Consider the following 19,409-nt stretch of genomic DNA (forward strand, 5'->3'; position numbering starts at 1 on the left):
TTCTGAGCCAGGAGGGGTTTAAACCAGTCCTTCCCTTGTCTGACTCATGGTAGTTGGTAAGGAGAGGGGCTGGGGCTCTCACACACCCCCACCTCTCGCTAGCAGGTTTCTCTCTGGCACAGAGCCCCAGGTGACTGCGACTGGCTTACCACAGGGACTGCAGCTTCTGGCTGTCTGGTCCCCGTGCCTGCTGTATCCTCTGGGCCATCGGGTAGAGAGGGCAGGGACTGACAGGCCATGCATCTCCCTGAGTCCAGGGCAAACAGTGGGCTGTGCCCCAGGTGGGGCCCAGGGCGAGGCTCAGGCAGGGCAGCCCAGGCTTTGCATGGGCCCCTCCCCATGAAGCTGAGCACTGGGAAGCACAGGGCTGCAGCCCCAGGGACCCTGAGCACTGTTTCCGTGCCTTCCTGGGGCCAGCAGAGCCCCGGGGGCCACGTGCTGGGTAAGAGAGAACAATCCTCCATTTTTCCACCCAAGAAAATGACAAATGTTGGTTTCTGGGCTGATGTGGAGGGCCCTCTGGAGTCTGATTCTGGGAAGCAGAAGCCCCAGCTCGCCTGAAGATCAAAGCCAGGGCCAGCCCCTCCCCCACAAGCACAGAGAGCCAGGACGTGGAGGGGGTGGTTTATTGTGTGAAGAGGCCGATTGTACAGAGCAAAGATTGTACTGACACAGGTAGGGTGAGGGATACCCAGAGGCCAGAGCTGGAGGATGGAGGGGTGGTACCCTGTTCCCTCTGGCCCCCCAGTCACCCGGGCAGTGGGCAGGGGCAGGGAGGATCAAACGGCTCCCTCCACACCCTCTACCCCCATTACTGGGTAACAGGGAGTCAGGCTATAGCCAATGACCAGGGAGAACACAGCAGGAGACCCTCAACACCCTGCTCCAAACCCCTAAAATGCATTGAGGTCCCCTAGACTGGCTTCTGCAGTCTCCGAGCCCCCCGTTTCCTCAAGCAGCCTGGCCACCCTTCTTCCTCCTCCAGGTCCCGGCAGCAAACTGGGCCTGGACAAGGTTGTTTCAGGGTAGGAGGCATGGGAGGGCGCCCCTGCCCGGGTGCCTCAAGGGACAGCCCACAGCTCCCTGCTGGGTGACCCATGAGGGCTCAGTGACCTGGTGGCCTCTGGGGATGATGGGCAGCACAGAGACGGGTCTTGAGCGGGGAGCCAGAGGGAGGTGGGGGCTCTGGCCAGGGCCTGCAGCCCTGGAGATGGGAGGCTCCTGGGAGTCCAGCCCTCGGGGGTAGGGGTGGGGTGATCAGAACCTGTCCCCACCAACCCAGCCACCAGGGGCCTTTAGGGCCTGCCACCCGGGACTCAGCCCGTCCGCCAGCCCCAGCTCCTACTGTGGCAACCTAAAGCCTAGAAGAGTGGGTCGGGGAGCATCAGGGGCCCGGGGCCCCCCAATCCTCTGGTCCCGGCCCCTGCTGGGCTTCGGTCCTCACACCCGCTGGATCTCAAACAGCTTCACATCCGTGTCGTACCAGACAGGCGGGTCCACATTCCTGCGGAGGGAGCGGGCTGTCACAGAGCTGCCGGGAGACCTTGCAGAAAAGACTGAGAAGGACGACGTAGGGGTTGTCTGGCCCAAACCCCTTCCATCCTGATGTCCCCCACCCCCCGGCAGTGGGTGCCCACCCTCAACTAGACAAGACCACCCTGGCTGATCCTCTTGACACGAACCCCACTATCATGGAGGGACCCAGAGCTGAGGCCCCCCCTGAGCAGACCCTCGGGGGAACGCCGGACCCACCTCAGATAGATGACACCCCACATGTAGGTGCGGAACCACATGGCCGTGCCTGAGTTGGCCTGGTACTTGCGGATGAGGATGGGGTGCGGCACAGGGAGCAGCCCCACCAGGGTGCCGTGCTGCAGGAACCTCAGGATCTCTGACTCATCCGTCAGGCCCCTGCCGGCAAGAGGGGGCGGTTGCCCGTGATGTGGGAAAACCCACGCTGAAAGTCAAGGGGAAGCACGGGGGGCCCCGTGCGCCCAGCCACACCCTGCCCAAGCCAGGGCTTGCCCCGCCCGCAGAGCCCACCTGGGGCTCCTATCTGCCACCCCCAGCCCCCCAGCCCCCGCCCTGGGCTCACTTGTCGATGCAGATCTTTTCCACCTGGGGAACCAGCACTTGGAGCAGCCTCATGATGGTCTGCAGTGGCAGCTTTGACTTCCAAGAGAGAACCTGAGGGAGCGAGCGGGCCTCCTGGGGCTGGGAAAGCAGCCCCCAGGGACAGCGGGAGAGGCCTGACCCCTGACCCAGAACCACAGTCTCCCCACGGCAGCAAGTGTCCCCGCAGCAAGGGCCTGGCACAGGGCAGTGCCCACGAACAGTGACTTAAGTTATTCACACTAAGAGCTGTGGCTTCTCACGAGGCATACACTCTGTGCCAAAAACTGTCCCCATGGAGCCTCACAATGGCGTGACCAAATAGGACCTCTGGCCCGTGGAAGGGCAATCAGTAGTGACCACGGACACACATGAGGAAGTGGACAAGTGTCTTGGGGAAAGAAGCTGGAAAGAAAAGTTGAGTAAGAAAGCCAGCACCGTGGGCCGCTGAAGCTCACCCCTGTAGCAGAAGTCTGGGACAGTGTAGACCGGGGGTGGGGGTGGGGAGCAACCGGGCCAGAGAGGCCAAGGTCACCCAGCTGGAGTAACCCAGAGCCTGGCTCCCAGGCCAGTGTTTTAATTTGCACACATTCCCATCTGAGCCTGGATGGAGCTGCTCCTAGCGCCAGAAGCCCCTGTCCGCCCCATCTCAGAGCCATCCGCCCGAACCCTCACCCATTCCGATGTTGGGTTCCACTGCCCACTGGCTGAGGCGCTGGATAGCCGCCGCTGCTCCCGCCACGCCTGCTCGGGCTCCTGGTCCCAGGGAAGGGATGGGAGTGAGGGGTGGAAGGAACGGGTGCAGAGTGGGGACAGAGGCGGGAGGGGCAGCCCTGCTTCCCAGTCCCTCCCACAGCCTGGAATCCAGGAGGCAACGAAGCCTCCCTACTGGCTCCTGCCGGTGGGGGGCTCGCTCCCAGCAGAGGGGACAGCCCAGCCCAGCACCCTTTGCCCTGGGCCCCAAGCCCTGCCCGACCCAGCCCAGCCCGATGACAGGTTTAGGGCCAGGGGCTGACTGGGCTGGTCGGGTAAAGGCCAGCTCCGCGGAGATAAGGCTGATGGATGAGGAGTCTGAAGGCCAAGGAAGCCTGGGACCGGTAAACAAGGGAGAAGTCCGTGAAAGCAGCCCCCCGCATGTCCTGGGCACAGGGTTCCTGCCCTCTGTTGCAGGGGACCCCCGGAATGCCCTGGCCCAGCCCAATGGCAGAGGCCAGGGAAAAAGGGAAGTCCCAGTGTCACCCCACTGCAGGAGTCCCCGTCGCCCACCTCCGCGGCCGGGCTGCCCTCTGCCGAGCTCTGCTGGGACATGGGCTCCAGGGATCGCAAGGTGCCGTCCTCTGACACCTGGGACTTCTCCGTCAGCTTGTCAATGCCTGGGGGGGGGGGGTGAAGACACCTGCCACAGGGCCCTTCTGAGAAAGCACCTGCATTGGGCCCCATGAGCGCCCCCTCTTTCCCCCACGCACTTTAGCCATGCCTGATCCCCCCCATGCAGTTCTGAGGCCCCAACCCCCCCCCATACCCAGCACCAAACTAGCCTTCCTGGGCCTCCCAATATCCCCTCCCCATCCCCTTTGCCAGAGATGGGAGGGCATCCCAGAGACCCTGCCAGGATGCCAACTAGGCTGGCATCCACATACACACACACACACACACGCCCCTGCCACCTGCCAGGCCAGACCTGGGGTGGCCACCAGGCTTGTCTTGAGAGTGCCAGGCTCAGCGGGGGCCGCAGGGCGGGAGCCCTCCATGGAGGCGCCCTCCTGTGAGCCAGTTCGGGACAAGGACTCGGGTGGCCGTCGGCGCCGCTGCAAGGCCTTGTGGATGGCAGGGGGGTCGGCGGGCAGGTTGGCCAGCTGGTGGAAGACGCTGCGCTTTCGGATGATGGCATAGACCAGGTTGGAGTTGCCTGTAAGGAGGGAGCACGCCGCATATGGGGGAGCCCCCTTGCCCCTCCCTCCGCCTGCCAGGTTTCTGGGAAGGGGGAGTGCGGAGGACAGGAGGGTGTCTAACTCCAGGCTGGAGGAGGGCTGGCCCGTGGCGGTGTGTGCCGCTGTGGCTACACTGCACTACCTCGTTGGAGAAGAGCTTCTGGGCAGAGCTCCCCCTATGCCGCTCCCCAGTACCTTCCAGAACCCCTCGCAACCTGGCACTGTAAGGGGTAACCCCGGGAAAGTGGGGCAGGCCCAGCACGTCAGAGTCCACCGGGCCAGCTGTCCTGTACTTTGTCTGTGTCCCTGAGCCAGGTCATCAGAGAGGAAGTACGACAGGGCCCGCGCTCCATGGCCCACCCTGAATTCCCTCGACTCTGGGCCTCCAAGGCCCCACCCAGCAATCAGGTCCTGCCTCTCACCACACTGTCTTCTTCCAGTTCAACATCTCACCCCAGGGCCCTTGCATAGGTTGCCCCCAGCCGCACCCCACGGTGCTTTTTCTACCCCACCATACCTCCATTCAGCCCTCACAGATCAGTGGAAACATTATTTTGGAAATAATAGTAACTGCTAAGTCACCAGAGACTGTGCTAAACGCTTCTTGTGGCTGATTCCTTACCCTCCCAACACCTCGGGCATAAGGAATCCAGGACGACTGTTAGAACTATCTTCCAGCCGAAGACATTAAAGCCTGGAAAGGCTATGTGCCCACAGTCGCAAAAGTAATGAGTGGCAAGGCCCTCGTGACACCAGGCTGTGTGACACGGACAACACCCAGCGGGGTCCCGCTGCCCCGAGCTTCCCTTTCATCTGATGTAAGGTGACCTCTCTGGGTGACCCTCTGTTTAAAGCCTCCCTCCGGGCCTCCATCCCCAGCCGTGAGCTGCACAGGGCAGGGAGCACTCCGTTTTGCTCTCCCCTGTAGCCCCTGCCCCCAGCACTGGCTTGGTATGCGGCTGGTGCTCAATAAACGCATGTTGAATGAATAGGGGCCGATAGGGGCAGGGGAAGGCAGAGGGTTCTCCCCTCAGATGGACCGGGAAGGTGTCCTTGTGCACGGCCCATCCCAAGTCCCGCCGCTGAGGCCCCGCTGGGGCCCGGGCTACCGCCTCACCGTCGAACTGGTACTGAATGATGTTGTTGAAGGCCTCCAGGAGGAAGAACACCAGGTGGTGGTTCTGGGCAGCGGAGAAGAGGAACCAGGTGGTGGAGAAGGCCTCCAGCAGGTGCAACAGCTTGTTGGCGGCCACCATGGACAGGCTCTTGAGGTAGGGGGACACTGCGGGGACGAGCCAGCTCACTCCTGGACCCAGCCATCCCCACATGCCCTTGGCCTGAGCACAACTCAGAGCTCCCGCTGCCAAGCCCTCCCTGTCCCTTGCCTAGAAAATCCCCCACAAAGCCCAGAAAACCCAGCCCTCGGAGGCTGAGGCCACACGGGCCACACTCTGCAGAGCTCCAGGAGGCTGTGTGGACCCCACACCCCGCATCCCTGCACCATGTGGAGAGCTGCACTGTTCCCTGAGACACTCACACATGGCATCTCGCCCACAACCCCCCCCATGCTTCTGAAAGGGGGGGCCGGAGCAGGGGGAACCAGCCCCATTTCATAGACGAGGAAACTGAGACTCGGGTTTGTAAACTCGCCCAGAGATCCCAGTTATAAAATGGACCAGGCAGGATGACAAACTCCAGATCTTTAAGTCTTTCTGGAATATCAAACTGGAATTGCAATGCTCCACGCATCATCAGCTGTCCCCAGTCCTCGCTGGAGGGTAGGCTGCACCCTGCTGCCCAGAGACCACGCCGTCCACACCTGCGACGTCCAACACAGTAGCCGCGAGCCACTGGAGGCCACTCAACGCTTGAAACATAGCTAGTGCTAACTGAGATGTGCCACGCACGTGAGACACACAACATTTTGAAGACTGGGTGTCAAAAGAATATGAGATATCCCAGTAATTTTTATGGGGTTATAGGTTGATATGAAGGTATTTTGGATGGTGTGGAATACATAAAATAGATTATAAAATTATTGTCACTCCTTCCTTCCTCCTTCCCTCCCTTTCTTCCCTCCTCCCTCCCTTCCTTCCTTCCAATACGGCTACTAGAATATTGACCAGTACAACGTGGCCGCCATCCCTCCGCTATGGGTCTGGCTACCGGACTGGGCTGTTGGCACCGCGGCAGGCAGGCCTGTGGCCTGGCGCCACCTGGTGGTGATCGCGGGGAAGGTGGGCTCCCAGCACCCCTACCGTTGACCACGATGGTGAGCAGGCAGTCGAACAGGGGCTGCAGCCGCTGGTGACCGCTGGTGATGATCTTGTGGAACACCTGCGCCAGGAGGCAGAAGGGTGGCCGTGGGGTCCCCTCTACCTCCAGACTCAGCCAAAAGGATGCCCCCCATGCCCCCAGGTCCTGGCGGAGGGAGCCCCCTCACCACAATGAGCAGGTCCGCATGGGTACCGGTGAAGACCGGGATGTCCATGGGCACGCGCACCGAGTAGGGCTTGTTCAGCCGCACCCCGAAGTTCCGCTCCCCGCTCAGAAGCAACAGGATGAAGACTCCGATGTGCATCAGGCCTACCCGGGCTGCAGCATGGGGTACAGAAGTCAACACACGGCGGGGGGGGGGGGGGGTGCTCCGTAGGAAGGACTTCGGGGCAGGGACCCAACTCAGCAGCACCGGAAGAAGCCCCGCCCCGAGCCTCAGCTCCTGGGAGGCAGCGCAGACTGGCCAGACCCGCCCCTCTACAGGGAAGCCCCCTGGATCTTACGCCCACCCCAGCCTTACAATGATCCGCTCGGGCATCATTGAGGAAGTAGAGGATGGGGACCAGGATGTCCAGCACATCACTGCTCTTGAGCACAAAGAAGAGGAATTTCTGGAGGGAGGGAGTGAACGGGTGGGCAGAGTCAGAGGGGAGACCCCTCTGCCCCACCCTCTCCCCATCCCGGGAGCCTTCCCAGAGGCTGTCCCCCTTCCGGGCTAGCCAGAGCAGCCGCTCCCCACCGCAGGGCACACCACAGCCCACCAGGCTGGCAGCCCACCTTATTGAAGTCGCAGAGCTTCCAAAAGAGGACTAGCAGCTCCTGGTGGAACTGGATCTTCTTGGTGGAGTTGGGCAGGTAGGTCTGGAGCAGGGGGTTGGAGAGCAGCCGGGCTATGCCCTTGAGGATGAACTGGAAGTCCTGAGGGGGGTACAGCAGGGATCTGTCCGGTCTGGCTCCCTCACAAACGCCTCCTCACCCCGCCCCCCCAAGGCTGGTCCCACCTCTAGAGCCTGAAAGGCCCAGCTTCTGTCATCGGTAGCTGTCCTGAGAAGCCCCCTCAGGAAGCTGAGACCAGGGCAGGTCTGGAGGGAACCCCCACCCCTTCCCCAGACCACAAGCCCCCCCATGCTTTAGCAAGGCTGCTCCTAGGGACGCCCCCACACCCACACCCTGAACCGGCCCCTGCCCACCCGGACTGTGTGTGGACAGATGCCATCCCCCACCCTCCCCATCCCCCTGTCACACCAGAGGCACACTCTATGACCCTCAAAGAGCTTTTCACTTACTAAGCACCTCCTACAACAAGACGAGGAAGCAGTTGCGTTCCCATGTTACAGCAGCAGAAGCCAGAGTTCGGGAGCCCAAGAACCTCCCCCAAGGTCACAAGACACAATCTCCGCTCTGCCTGGCCTATAAGTGCACTATCCTTCAAACCTGACATCAGCGCCGCCTCCTCCTGGAAGCCTGCCCAGTTGTCCCCACCCAATTGAGGCCATTAGCCCTCTTCTGCATCTCAAAACCTTCAAAATTCTGCCATCACTATTTCACTTGGGGTGGTCAAGTCCATGGGGACCATGGTTGCTTCCTATAGGGGCCAAGACTCCCCCAACCCCATCTCATCTCCACCCCCTCGCTCCCCTGCAAGGCCATACCCACTGTAGCAGGTGGGCACTGAGAACCCACTGGGGCAAAAGCGGGGTTCCACTCACCTCCTCCCGATGGATGCGGGACAGGTAGTTTACAAACAGGTTTTCGGGTCCTGGAGGCTGCCGAGGGTGGAGCCTGGGATAAGCAGGTGGCTTCACCCCTTGCCCCTACCTTGGGCCTAGGTGGTGGCAGCAGTACCCCCTCGGACATCCCCAGGCTACCACGAGGTGCCCGCTGGGTAGCCCTTGCCCAGCTCTGCTAAGGAGAGCGCCCAGAGCCCGGCGGGGCGAGCTGCCCTCCCCTCCGCTCCCATCCTTACATCCGCGTCATCCATGGCCGTGCCTGTCGTGGTGCCGTCCACGGTGGGGCTGGCGCTGGTGGCACTGTCGTGGTCCAAGGTGACGATGAGCACCTGGGCCGCCTCCTCCACCAGGGGTTCCCGGTAGTCGGAGAAGAGTAGGTGGTTGTAGGGGATCCCGTAGCCCACAGGGTCATAGGCACACACGGTGTTGAGGAGGGAGGTAAACAGGGGGAGGGCGTGTCTGCAGTAGAAGAGGAAGAGGCTCTGGAGACCACCCCCCAGGGGGCCACCCCTCCCTCGAAAAGGGTTCAGTGCTAGCCCCAGGCTGGGGGCCAGAGAGCAGAACCAGGCTCATCCCTCCCTGAGGAAAAGAGACCTCTCCTTATCCTGGCCTGCCTCCGGGTCCCAGGCCAGGCTAGGCCAGAGGCAGAGGAATTTATACCAAGAGCGGGGCAGCCAGTTATGGGGGAAAGCATGCGCACACCCCTTAGATTTTCCCCCAAGGGCTAAAGCCTCTTAAAAACAAATTATAAGACTATGTTTAGAGCAGTTTTAGGTTCACAGCAAATATCATGAGGAAGGAACAGAGACTGCCCTGTGCCCCCACCCCCTCCCACGCACAGTCGCCCCCACTACTGACATCCCACAGTGGAGTGGCTCGTGTTATAATCAACGGACCTACTCGGACCCATAATTTACATTAGAGTCCACTGTGGTCTCTGAGGGGCAGGGGTACCCTCCCCCGGCACTTCCAAGCAGGGGGCTGGAGTCCCCCGGGGAGGGGGGCTTCCCCTCGGGGAGCGGAGCGTGTGCCGAATCCCCCAGTTCCCAGGCCAGAGACCGACATCATTCTGAGATCTGTAAGATGTCAGGGTTCAAGCTCCTTATCTTACAGGCAAGGAAACTGAGACCCGGAGAGGTTAAGTGAGTGGCAAAGCGTGGCCGTTTGCCTGATAACACTGGTGAGAGGGAAAAAAAAATACAAAAACCCAAAACCCTGGCCAGATTTGGATTGTGGCTGGAGGAGGGAGTCTCCGTGCTTCCCTTCTCTTCTTTGGCGTGGAGAGGCGGGAGTTGGGCAGAGGGCCATCGAAACCTGAAGGGCATGGTATGCCATGCAGGAAGAAGCTGAGCCATGACCGTGGCAGGGCGGGGGGTGGGGGGTGCGCACTAATTCCCATGCCTGCCGCAGGGCCTTGGGCACAGCTGCTGTTGTGGGGCTGGCGCACCCGTAGGTGCTTTACACACTCAGTCCCGCCCTGTGACACCCCCAGAGCCCAGGAGCGCCCCCGTGTGGCCCAGGCTTCCCCACCCTCCAGGGTGGTCCTTACACCCTCTCCCCACCCACTCTCTACGCAGCCCTGCCCCAGACAAGCCTCAGGGAGCTCCTGAGAGCTCGCAAGGAGGCTGGTCAGAACCGAGATGGGTTGTGATTGTAAAACTACACAACGGATTCTGAAAACTTCGCATGAAAAGGGAATGTAAAACCTCTCTGTAATCTTGCATCTCGAGTATATGTTAAATACTAGTATTTGCTGTATATTGGGTTAAGTGAAATGTTAAAATGAATTTCACTTGTTTTTTTTTTACTTTTCTCATGTCACCGCTAGAAATGTTCAACTTCTGTTGACACCAGCATATGTGGTTTCCATTCTATTTCTGCTGGACAGCACAGCTCTGGATGGAGGACCCAGGTACTGGCGGGTCATCTAGGGCTTCCTCCTGGGGGACACTGGACCCCCGGGCATAAGGAGGGCTGTTAAGTTACAAGCCATCACCACCAGGGGGCACCACCTCCCCCTCCACTAAGACTCCAGGATGGTGAGCGACCTCTGGGGCTGCCTGGAGAAGGAGAAGAATACAAAAAAAAGCCAGGGGCCCCTCACCTGTTCTCCGTGGAACAAAAGAACTGCACCCACGGGTTGGTGCTGCCACTGTCCGGAGCTGGGGGCAGGTACATGGCCTCAGAGAAGCATGTCAGCAGCAGTTTCAACAGCTCCATCCTTGGGGGGGAGGGTATGGCAGGGGGTTCAGTACCTGAAGATCTCCGTTCTTCTCTAGGAGGGCGTGCCCACCCTGCCTAGCTCCAGCACAAGTCCATGAAACAGAATGACCCCATTTTCTCCCTGTCAGGCTGCTGCGGGGTCACGAGTGGATTGGGTCTCCTCGAAAGACCCCACGCATGGTTCCCTCTCTGAGCCAGGGAGTCGCGGGGGCGGGGGGAGGGGGGCAGGCCTGGAGTCCAGCTACACTGTAGGCTCTGGATCCAAGCAAAACTCACCGGTTCAGGTCATGGATGTAGTTGGGCTGGGGGGAGTGAGCAAAGCCCACACCAGCCTCCCAGATGTATTCACAGCTGTCCAGGGAGTGGACGTCCTCCGCTGAGTCCTGGGGACACAGTTCGGGGGCGATCAGGCTGGGGGTGTCCCAGTCCCCCCACCATCATCCCTGGGGGCAGAGACCCTCATATTCCCCTAAAGACAGCCCCTCAAAATGTCCCTGGTGATAATGCACGAGGGAAGAAATGAATGTTCTCAACCTCTTGAAAGCTAATTTTTCTTCTCTGGTTCTTTTATTTGCTCAGTCCAGCTTGGGCAGGGAGAGATAGAGAGGGAGAGGAATGGAATCGGGTGCACCTGGTGGTATGTGGGGGTGGGAGGGCAGAGAACACTGAAGGTCAAGTCTATGGGCCCATAGGAAGTGAGCAGGCCAGACCTGCTGGGTCCAAGCCCCACCCCCACCCCCCACTGCCCAGGCGAAGACAATGGGTGTTTGTGCTCAGACTCCCGGATAGAGGGGGCAGGGCCAGGCACCAGCTGGCTCCTCTCCAGCTGTGCCATTCACCCGCCCCTTCCCAGATCTGCTCTTAGGGGGCAGCCCCTGCCCCCATGGGGTCCTGCCTAACGGAACTTCAGGACCAAAGCCCTCCCAGCCTAAAGGTGGGAGATCGGGGGCTCTCACCACAGTGCTCCTGCGGTGGCTCTGGACAGTGAAATCTGGACAGAAGAGGAGGTCGGCGATGGCCAGGAGCAGGGACTCAGCCAGGGGCCGGGCGTTCTCACCATCATCATCTCCCTGCTCAGGATATAGCACAGGCCGCCTCAGTGGTCACAGGCCAAGGAGAAGCGGCCCCAGGACTTGGGAGTTGGAAGGGGGTTGGATCTGGGCCCAGGCAGGCAGTCATGGGCAGAGGGATGAAGGAAGACACAGAAGGAAAAGGAAGTAGATTCCCAATCACCCCAAACCTCCTAAAGCAGAAGAGGGCTGGGGCCCAGGAAGAAACCTCCCCACGGGCTGGAAGGAGCCAGGCCAGGTCCCGAAAACTCTAGAGCCTCGAGCCTGCTGGGAATCACTGGGGTCCTACCCTCACCCAGTTGCCTGGAGATAATCAGAGGGCGAGCGCCCAGCTGCCCTGCCCCCGTGTCTGCCCAGCTGAAGGGACAGACACCCGTGTGGGAGACGCCTCGGCCACAACCCGCATCCCCTTCCCCTGTACTTCCCAAACCCCACAAGAGATTTGGAGGAATGTGACGGGCCCTGAACGGGTTCCCTCCATCTCGCCACATCCTTCCCATGAGCCCCACAGCCAGGCCCACAGACCCCTGCTCGTCCTGCCCCGGGCACTGTGGACCAGAAGAAGCCCCTCCAGTCAGGGTCCTCGAAGATGTAGGGCAGCACTCGGGTGAGAAGCCGGCTGCAGTTCAGGACAATCTGCTTCTCCTTCTCCGAATGGCAGCCGCTCTCGGCTCCCTGCACCAGCTTCTCCACGGCCTGTGGGGACAGGGTGGGGAGCGGGGACATGGCGCTTGTCAACCAGGATGGGCACCCCAGGCTTCAGAGGGGGAGAGGCAGACAGGGTCAGCCAGCCCAGGGGGACGGGAAGTGGGTCAGAGAGCAGCCTAGCGCATCCCCCCGAGAGCCCAGCCCACCGCTCACTGGCTGCGACCTCGCTAAGTGGCCACCTGTCAGAGTCTGTTTCCTTGTCTCTGGCATGAACTCTGGCTCACTGCACAGGGTGAGCCGAAAGAGCTGATGTGCGGAAGCCCTCGCAGAGGGTGGCTGCCAGGATCTCCTCCCCCGCAGAGCCCAGCCAGTGGGGACAAGTGGGGACAGCCAGGGCACTGCCCAGACCTGGACAGGTGGGCTGTCATGGGAGCCTGCTCTCTGGGTCCGCAGGGCTGAGCCAGCGTCATGGGGAGGGTGGAAAATGGCTCCGCAGGGAGCAGCCCCCGGCCAAGTGCCTTGCGCTCACCTTGTAGCACAGAGTGGCCAGATTGGAGGGTGACTCCTCCCGCACGGCCCGGATCTCTGCCGCCGGCACCAGCGCGAAGACGTCCTGCACTGAGGTGGCCGTGTCTGCCCAGAACTGGTCCCAAAAGGCATCATCGGTGGCTTCCACAGGCTGGGGGAGGGGAGCCGTGTGTCCAGAGTTGTTATATAATCCCTCTCCAACAGGCCCACAGTTTGCCCAGTTTGTAGAGGAAGGAGCCCCCCTATTCCATCCCTGCTGGCGCACAGGGGCCCTCCTATGGCGGGGAGAAGGGGGACAGTCTTCAATAGTCTTCAACCTTTGTGAGCCTCTGCTGGTAGAGGCAGGCAGGAGACACTTGGCACAGATGTCAGAGGTCGGCCAACCACTGAGTTTGGCAGCCAAAGCCTAACTCAGTCCCCAAGGAATGGGGTAAGTCAGCATCCTCCTCTGGCCGCGCCTCACCACCCGGGGACCCCCCCCCACAGGCCATGCTGTTAGGTCAAGTGCCTAGGGGCCAGACCCAGGTTTTGCCCCTCCCCAAAGGAAGAAGACGAGGAGATATGTGCTCATTTCACCTAAGACCACCCTCACCATACCCCCACGCCCCAGCTTCCACCCTCTCCTTGCACACCCAACAAGTGCCCGAGCTAAAGGAGCCAACCCCTGTGGCTCTCTGACTGCACCTGCTCCCCCCAGAGCGCACTGCCAGTGCTGCTGTTCAGGCCACTCTTGCCAAGGCCCCACCTCCAAATTTACATCCTCAAACCTGCATCCACACCGCACCAAAGGCACCGTTCCCTTTACAAAGACCTTCCAGACTCCCTGCTGCCTGCAGGATTGGGCCCGACTGGCAGCCAAGATCTTATCTAACATGCTTACACGCATGCACACATGCACACACATATGCACACATACACCCTGCACGTGCGAACACGCACACCTATATTTGCTATCCCTGCAACACAACGCTGTCGCCACTTCTCTTTGCCTTTGCTTGGACTGTCCCCTCTTCCCCGCAGGCCCATCCTTCTAATGCATTCCCAAGTCCCACCGGTTTATGGAGACCATACGCCGTATGCACACTTATGCCTTTTGAATCATACGGACAGTCGCATAGGGAGCCAGTTTGAATCATAAGCCCCACTTGAAGACATCCTTCCTAAGGAAATGACCAGAGAGGTGCACATAGAAGGAAGATCGCTGATGTGTTGTTGTCGATAAGAGCAAGAAGCTGGAAGGAACCCAAATAACCAGAAAGCAGGGAACACTCAAAAAGTTAGGGCCCGGGGCACCTGAGTGGCTCAGTGGGTTAAAGCCTCTGCCTTCGGCTCAGGTCACGATCCCAGGGTCCTGGGATGGAGCCCCGCATCGGGCTCTCTGCTCGGCAGGGAGCCTGCTTCCTCCTCTCTCTCTCTCTCTGCCTGCCTCTCTGCCTACTTGTGATCTCTGTCTGTCAAATAAATAAATAAAATCTTTGGAAAAAAAAAAAGTTAGGGCCCTTTCATAGACTGGAATATTATGCAAACACCAGCGCCATGTTGCCAAAGACTCCTGATGAATGAAGAACGATCACGGTACAACCCTGGGTGGAAAAGATGAGCTGTAACACGAACTACACGATGGTCACGATCTTTGCTAAATTATATAGTCATAAAAGTCTGAATGAAAATGACAGAATGCTCACAGCGATTATCTCTCTGGGTGGGTTTTATTTTTTTACTTGTATTTTTCTGCAAACACATATATTACTATTTTTTTAAGATTTTATTCATTTATTTGACAGAGATCACAAGTAGGCAGAGAAGCAGGCAGAGAGAGAGAGGAGGAAGCAGGCTCCCCGCTGAGTAGAGAGCCCGATTCGGGGCTCCATCCCAGGACCCTGGGATCACGACCTAAGCCACCCAGGTGCCCCTATTAACTATTTTTTCCTTTTGAATGTTCACCTGCTAAGAGGCTAGGGTGTCCAGGGCACTCTTCCAAACAGCAGTCCTGCAGAAGACCCCTGGTCTCCATCAACCTGGCCGCCTCCCTTCTCTGGAAAGGTCATACAGGCACTGCTTCCCACAAATCCACACACAGGATACTCTATCATAAAAACATATACATATATATAGTGTTTAAGAAAAACTCTGTCCTGGGGCGCCTGGGTGGCTCTGTCGGCTAAGTGTCTGCCTTCGTCTCAGGTCATGATCCCAGAATCCTGGGCTCCTTGCTCAGTGGGGAGCCTGCTTCTCCCTCTCCCTCTGCCTGCTGCTCCCCCTGCTTGTGCTCTATCAAAGAAATAAATAAAATCCTTAAAAATAATAATAATAATAAATGTTCTCTGAAGCCCCTTCTTCCCAGAATTCTTCCCGATCTCTGGACTGACAGGCTTGTTCCCACCCTGGAACCCTGCTCCCCTCCCCAACCTCCATCACTCATTCAAGGCCCTGACTCCAGGGGTCTCAACGCACTTGCCTTGAGGCCCCAGTACCCCCACCGGCCCTTCTTCCCTGACCCTGCAGCTGGGGCCGATGGCAGATGCACAGCCAATATTTGTTCAGGGAAAGGCTGTCCTTAGTCCCAGAGATGCCTTCAACCCAGTCACTGGGCAGACCTGAGCACCAGTGGGGCTGTCCAAACTCAGGACTGGCTCTGAAAGCTTCACCAAGGTCCAGGTGTAACCTCGCCCACTCTCCAAGCAATGCCCCCACTTCAAGCTACAGGATAGCAAGTGGCCATGGCCCGCAGGACAGACCTAGTACCACGGCCTGCTGGGTCCCAGAACTGGTAGAGCAAGTTAGCTGGGGAGAAGAACAAAGGCCAAAGGAGGGGCCTAGGGCTAGGGTTTGCTGGCCTCAGCCAAGGCAGCCCTCTAACAGTCCCTGGGGTCAAGGGGTACCATCCCCTAGTGTGGGTGGCCAGGGCTGGGGTGGAGAAGGACATCCTAGAAAACCTGGGGTCATCTCTGGGAAACTCCCCATCTCTGACAATCCCCCCCCCTTCCTGGTAGCCCCAACCCCTTAAATGGGCAGAAACTCATCTGAGCACCAGTGGACTTGACCTCTGGCCTAGTTCATTAGGCAAGTGTCACCTAGGGGCCGAATTCCAAACGAGGAGAGAGACTTAAAAGGAGACTTAGGAGGCCCCAGGCTAGCCCAGCTGGGAAGCCAGAGGACAGTCTCAGCTCTCCAGCTCCCACTACGGCCCAGACGCTTCAGCCTGGTGCCCGTCACCTGGCTGTCCTAGGCTGGCCTGATGCTGCAGGTGTTGGCCAGGGTCACTAGAGCCCCTTGGGCTTCTGAGGGGAGAAACATGGCTCAGCTCCTGTCCCAGGTACCCGTGCTGGACCCCATACAACCCAAAGAAGCTTTTAAAATCCAAGCCAGTTTGTTTGAAAAGAGTATTTCTGCTGCAGATGCGACGGCCCAGGCAACCAGGGCACAGGGACTGAGCTACTCAGGTGGGAAAACAGATATTCTTACCCAAGCTTTGCCAGCACTTGCTCAAGCCACACCAGCTTGGGAGTGCAGCTGTATCTTTTGCACTTTCTGGGGGGTGAGGGGGAGCAAGGGACCATAATGCTCTTGCCTGCTGAGGGTGAACTGTTCAGGAGGGCCGTGTCACCACAGCATCCCCCCCCAAAAAAAAACACACACGTGCACACATGTAACACAGACCCACCAGGTCTCACCCCGCCTACAGCAGAGAGTCTCCAGAAAAGGCAGGATCTAAGAGAGGGTCCCACCCACCCCAGGGAAGGTCCGGGAAACAGCCCAAACAGCTCAGCCTCAGGACCAGGATCACGTCTAGCCCAAGGCAGGAAGAAAACAGGATGCAGCGCAGGAAGGCAGGGCAGGCCCAGCAGCAGCAGCTCATGCCCAGGCCACAGGAAAAGGCTCTGGGTCTGCTTGTCTGCTGCCCAGAACATCTGTATTCATGACAGAGCCCCTAAGGGTCTAAGACTGGAGGACACCCTGTGGACAGCTGGCCTGAATCCCCTTGGAGACACTGAGTGGCAAGGTCTGGAAAGACCGTCTGGGATCTGTTCTTCCTCTGTGGTTCAAGCCAGGTCACTACACAGGACAGAGGCCCGAGGGTCTCCCTGCAGCCAGCCCGGTTCTCCTCCCACCTGCAGGGCTTCTGTGGTCTCTGGAGGGAGATTCAGCCTGGTATCTGGTTCCTGTCCTCAGCTGGGAAGCAGGACAGCACCAGCTCAGTCACCTCCATAACAGGCCTGCAGCCAGGGAAGCCGGAGGCACACTGCATTTTGGGGAGAAGGCCAGTGCAGGTAGGAATCTAGTCCACCCAGATCCTTTGGGACCCGGCTGAGCTAGTCCTGCTGGGCTGGCCAAAAGGACCCTGCCCGCTGAGCCAACAGCCCGTAGTTCATGCCTCCAACATGTTTCCTTCCCCAGGTAGGTAAACATGGGAGCCTCCCTCCTGCCTCTCCCTGTGGCCTCACATTGAGGGGCTGGCCCACCTGCCACCCACAGACCTAGAAGCCCCATCCCAAAAGAGCCAAGTGCTAGAACTAACCAGGAGCCATTAAGAAAGTGGCGAGAAGCAAAGTCTGGTTTCTGTCAAACACCTCTTACTGGGGAATGGACTTTCCAGAGGCCTGGGCAATGCCAGGCGCCTGACCTTTCTCTCGTGGGAACAAGAGAGAGGAGGACCAGAGATCTGGCCTCTGGAGCTGTGATCAGCTGGCTGTGAGAAGACGGACCCCTCCATCCCACTCTAACTGCCAAGAGCAAGAGAGAGCCCTGGGGGTAAGGGTAAGAGGAAAGTCCCAGAGGGCAGCAGGTCCTGACTCCCTTGAAAGTGGGGGACCTGGAGAGTCAGGGCTGGGCGAGTCTGTAGCCAGAGCAGTGTAGTTCAAGGGGTAAGGACAGAGGGGTAGGCAGGGAAGGAGATGGGTGCTGTGTGTTGGGGGCAAAGAGGTGGCCTCTGTGCCACTCCTGAACTCAGGGGAGCATATGGGCTGAAAGACACCCCCAGACCCCACACCAGTCAGTCAAAGACAACCTGGAGGGTTCTCAGCCCTGACCCAGAGAACAGAAGGTACCAGAAAACACAGCTATCCCTACTGCTGGGCCTCAGAGGAGGAGCCCCCTGGAGGGTGGTCCCCGGAACAGTTCCCTTTGCTAGGCTGCAGCGCCGCTTGCCACTCTTTGCATGTTCTCAGGAAGACCTCGGCCTTCCCTGGCTGTGGCCATCGACCTGGGCCCAGCGAGGCCGCTGCCACCGCGCACCAGCTGTTTCCCCGACCCGGTAGGCGCCGGCCCGGCTTTGTTTGCATTGAATCAGCCGGGTCTGTGCGTCCATGAATCGCCGGCACTGAGGGCCCGGGAGGGGAGCAGGGAGCGGGGTGGGTGGGTGGGTGGGGGCGGGAGTGGGGGGTGAGGCTGAAGATGCGGAGCTGGAGGGGAGAGAGCGGGGGAGAGGTGGGGGGAGGCGGCGGGACAGGTGACGGACAGCGGCGATGCAGGCTCAGGGAGTAGGCACACGTCAGCCTAAGGTGGCAGCAGCGGCTTCGGGCAGAGAGATATTCCCGGGAGAGGAGGCTGAGGGTGAGGAGCTAGGGTTAGGGGATGAAGCCCTAGGGTACAGGCCAACGGGTCCCGCTCCGGCCCTGGCTTCAGCGTCACCCTGCAGGCCAGTCGGTCCCCCATCTCCTCACCAGCCAAGTTCGCACAGCGCCCCCCCTACCCCGGCCCTGCCCAGCCCCCAGCCCCGCAGGTGGATGGGGAGGCCAGGGCCCCGGTCGCACCTGCGTCTTGGTGGTGAGCTGGATCACCGCCTTTCGGAAATTCAGCTTAGAGTCGGCCGACCCCATAGCGCTGGAGCCCGCTCCGGCCCGGCCCCGGCCCCGACTCCCGCCCCGGCCCGGGCTCCGGCTCCGGTTCCAGCTCCACGGCCCCCGCTGCTCTAGCAGAAGAGGAGCGGCGCACCCCGCCTGCCGGCTCGGCGTCGGCCCCGCCCCCGCTGGGCTCCGCCCTCACGTGGCTCCGCCCCCGCACCTGCCGCGCCCCGCACCGCCCACTCCAGGCGCCGGGAGTCAGCTCCCGGGATCCACTAGGGCCGCCCACCGGGCGTCCTTCTCAGCTGCGCCGGGTGCCTCCGCGCCCTCCCCCCGGAGCGTCCCATTTCCACTCAGGGGCCCGCAACCTTCCCAACCTCGCGTTCCCCGCCCCTATCCCCACCATTGGTCCCCAGGCCACCCTGGGCCCATACTTTCTCAGCCAGCCCTCTCAGAGCTTCTTTCTTGTCAACCCCTGTCCTCCCCATCCCCCCACGCCTCCCCCACCTCCTTTTTTTTTTTTTTTTTTCCTAGAGCATCTGCTTTCTTGGTTCCCTTTTACTGACCTGTCAAACCCACATCACCAGACAGCCTCGCTGTTTTTGTTTTTGTTTTTTCCCAGCCACAAGCCCCAGGCTCCAGGAGAGCAGCTCCCTGGTCGGATGAGAGTGGGAGGTCCCTCGGAGTCCCACAACTTCTTTCTGGCCAGCTGTATTCCCTGAGAGTCCTGTTAAGTCCATCTATTTCAACAAATGTGTTGTGGAACTGGTATTCACTAACACTGTGTCAAAGACGGGGACATAGGGGTCTTAAGTCACAGGCCTATCTCTTACAAGCAATTAGCTTGGGAAAGAAACAAGGAAAGAATTAACCGTTTCTCAGCCGAGTGAGCCTTTATAGAAGCAAATAAATGATATTATTGATAATGATGATGATATGAGGACAGTATCTCTAACCCAACAGTAACCTAACAGTATCTCTAACCCAACAAAAATCTACCTCTGAGGTAGATTCACCCCGTTTCACAGCAGGGGAAATTGAAGTTCAAGGCAGTTACATTATTTGCCCAAGTACTAAAGAACTAAAGAACAAAACCAAAAAAGCAAG

At 59.6% G+C, this 19,409-nt stretch overlaps 1 protein-coding gene across 3 annotated transcripts; it reads right to left on the bottom strand.

Moving 5' to 3' along the window:
* Positions 1-612: 612 nt before the first annotated feature.
* HID1 (HID1 domain containing) lies at positions 613-18,474 on the bottom strand. Of its 3 annotated transcripts, none has more exons than XR_014304802.1 (19): positions 18,273-18,474; positions 12,521-12,670; positions 11,869-12,039; positions 11,230-11,343; positions 10,550-10,656; positions 10,155-10,271; positions 8,287-8,509; positions 8,030-8,086; positions 7,098-7,238; positions 6,841-6,931; positions 6,487-6,638; positions 6,302-6,380; positions 5,161-5,325; positions 3,794-4,021; positions 3,379-3,485; positions 2,788-3,200; positions 2,096-2,187; positions 1,753-1,911; positions 613-1,504 (listed from the first exon to the last, which is right to left on the bottom strand). XR_014304802.1 is itself a non-coding variant. In XM_082706810.1 (19 exons), exons 1-19 carry the CDS (start codon positions 18,336-18,338, stop codon positions 1,441-1,443), a joined length of 2,364 nt encoding a protein of 787 aa, XP_082562936.1. In that variant the 5' UTR covers positions 18,339-18,474; the 3' UTR covers positions 613-1,440. The 3 variants fall into 3 exon arrangements, 2 of the variants coding, with proteins under 2 accessions (XP_082562936.1, XP_082562937.1); XM_082706810.1 differs by having other exon boundaries at positions 2,788-2,868; XM_082706811.1 differs by lacking the exon at positions 5,161-5,325 and having other exon boundaries at positions 2,788-2,868.
* Positions 18,475-19,409: the final 935 nt, after the last annotated feature.

The sequence above is a fragment of the Mustela nivalis genome, assembly GCF_964662115.1.
Source record: "Mustela nivalis genome assembly, chromosome: 17".
Classification (NCBI taxonomy): domain Eukaryota; kingdom Metazoa; phylum Chordata; class Mammalia; order Carnivora; family Mustelidae; genus Mustela; species Mustela nivalis.

What these genes read in the sequence shown, in the direction of transcription:
- HID1 (XM_082706810.1), bottom strand. Translation starts at nt 18,338, where the DNA reads ATGGGGTCGGCCGACTCTAAGCTGAATTTCCGAAAGGCGGTGATCCAG. An exon ending in GCTCACCATCGTGGTCAACG is followed by an intron (nt 5,326 to 6,301) that starts GTAGGGGTGCTG and finishes TCGTCCCCGCAG; the next exon opens with TGTCCCCCTACCTCAAGAGC. An exon ending in TGGGGTGTCATCTATCTGAG is followed by an intron (nt 1,505 to 1,752) that starts GTGGGTCCGGCG and finishes CTCCCTCCGCAG; the next exon opens with GAATGTGGACCCGCCTGTCT.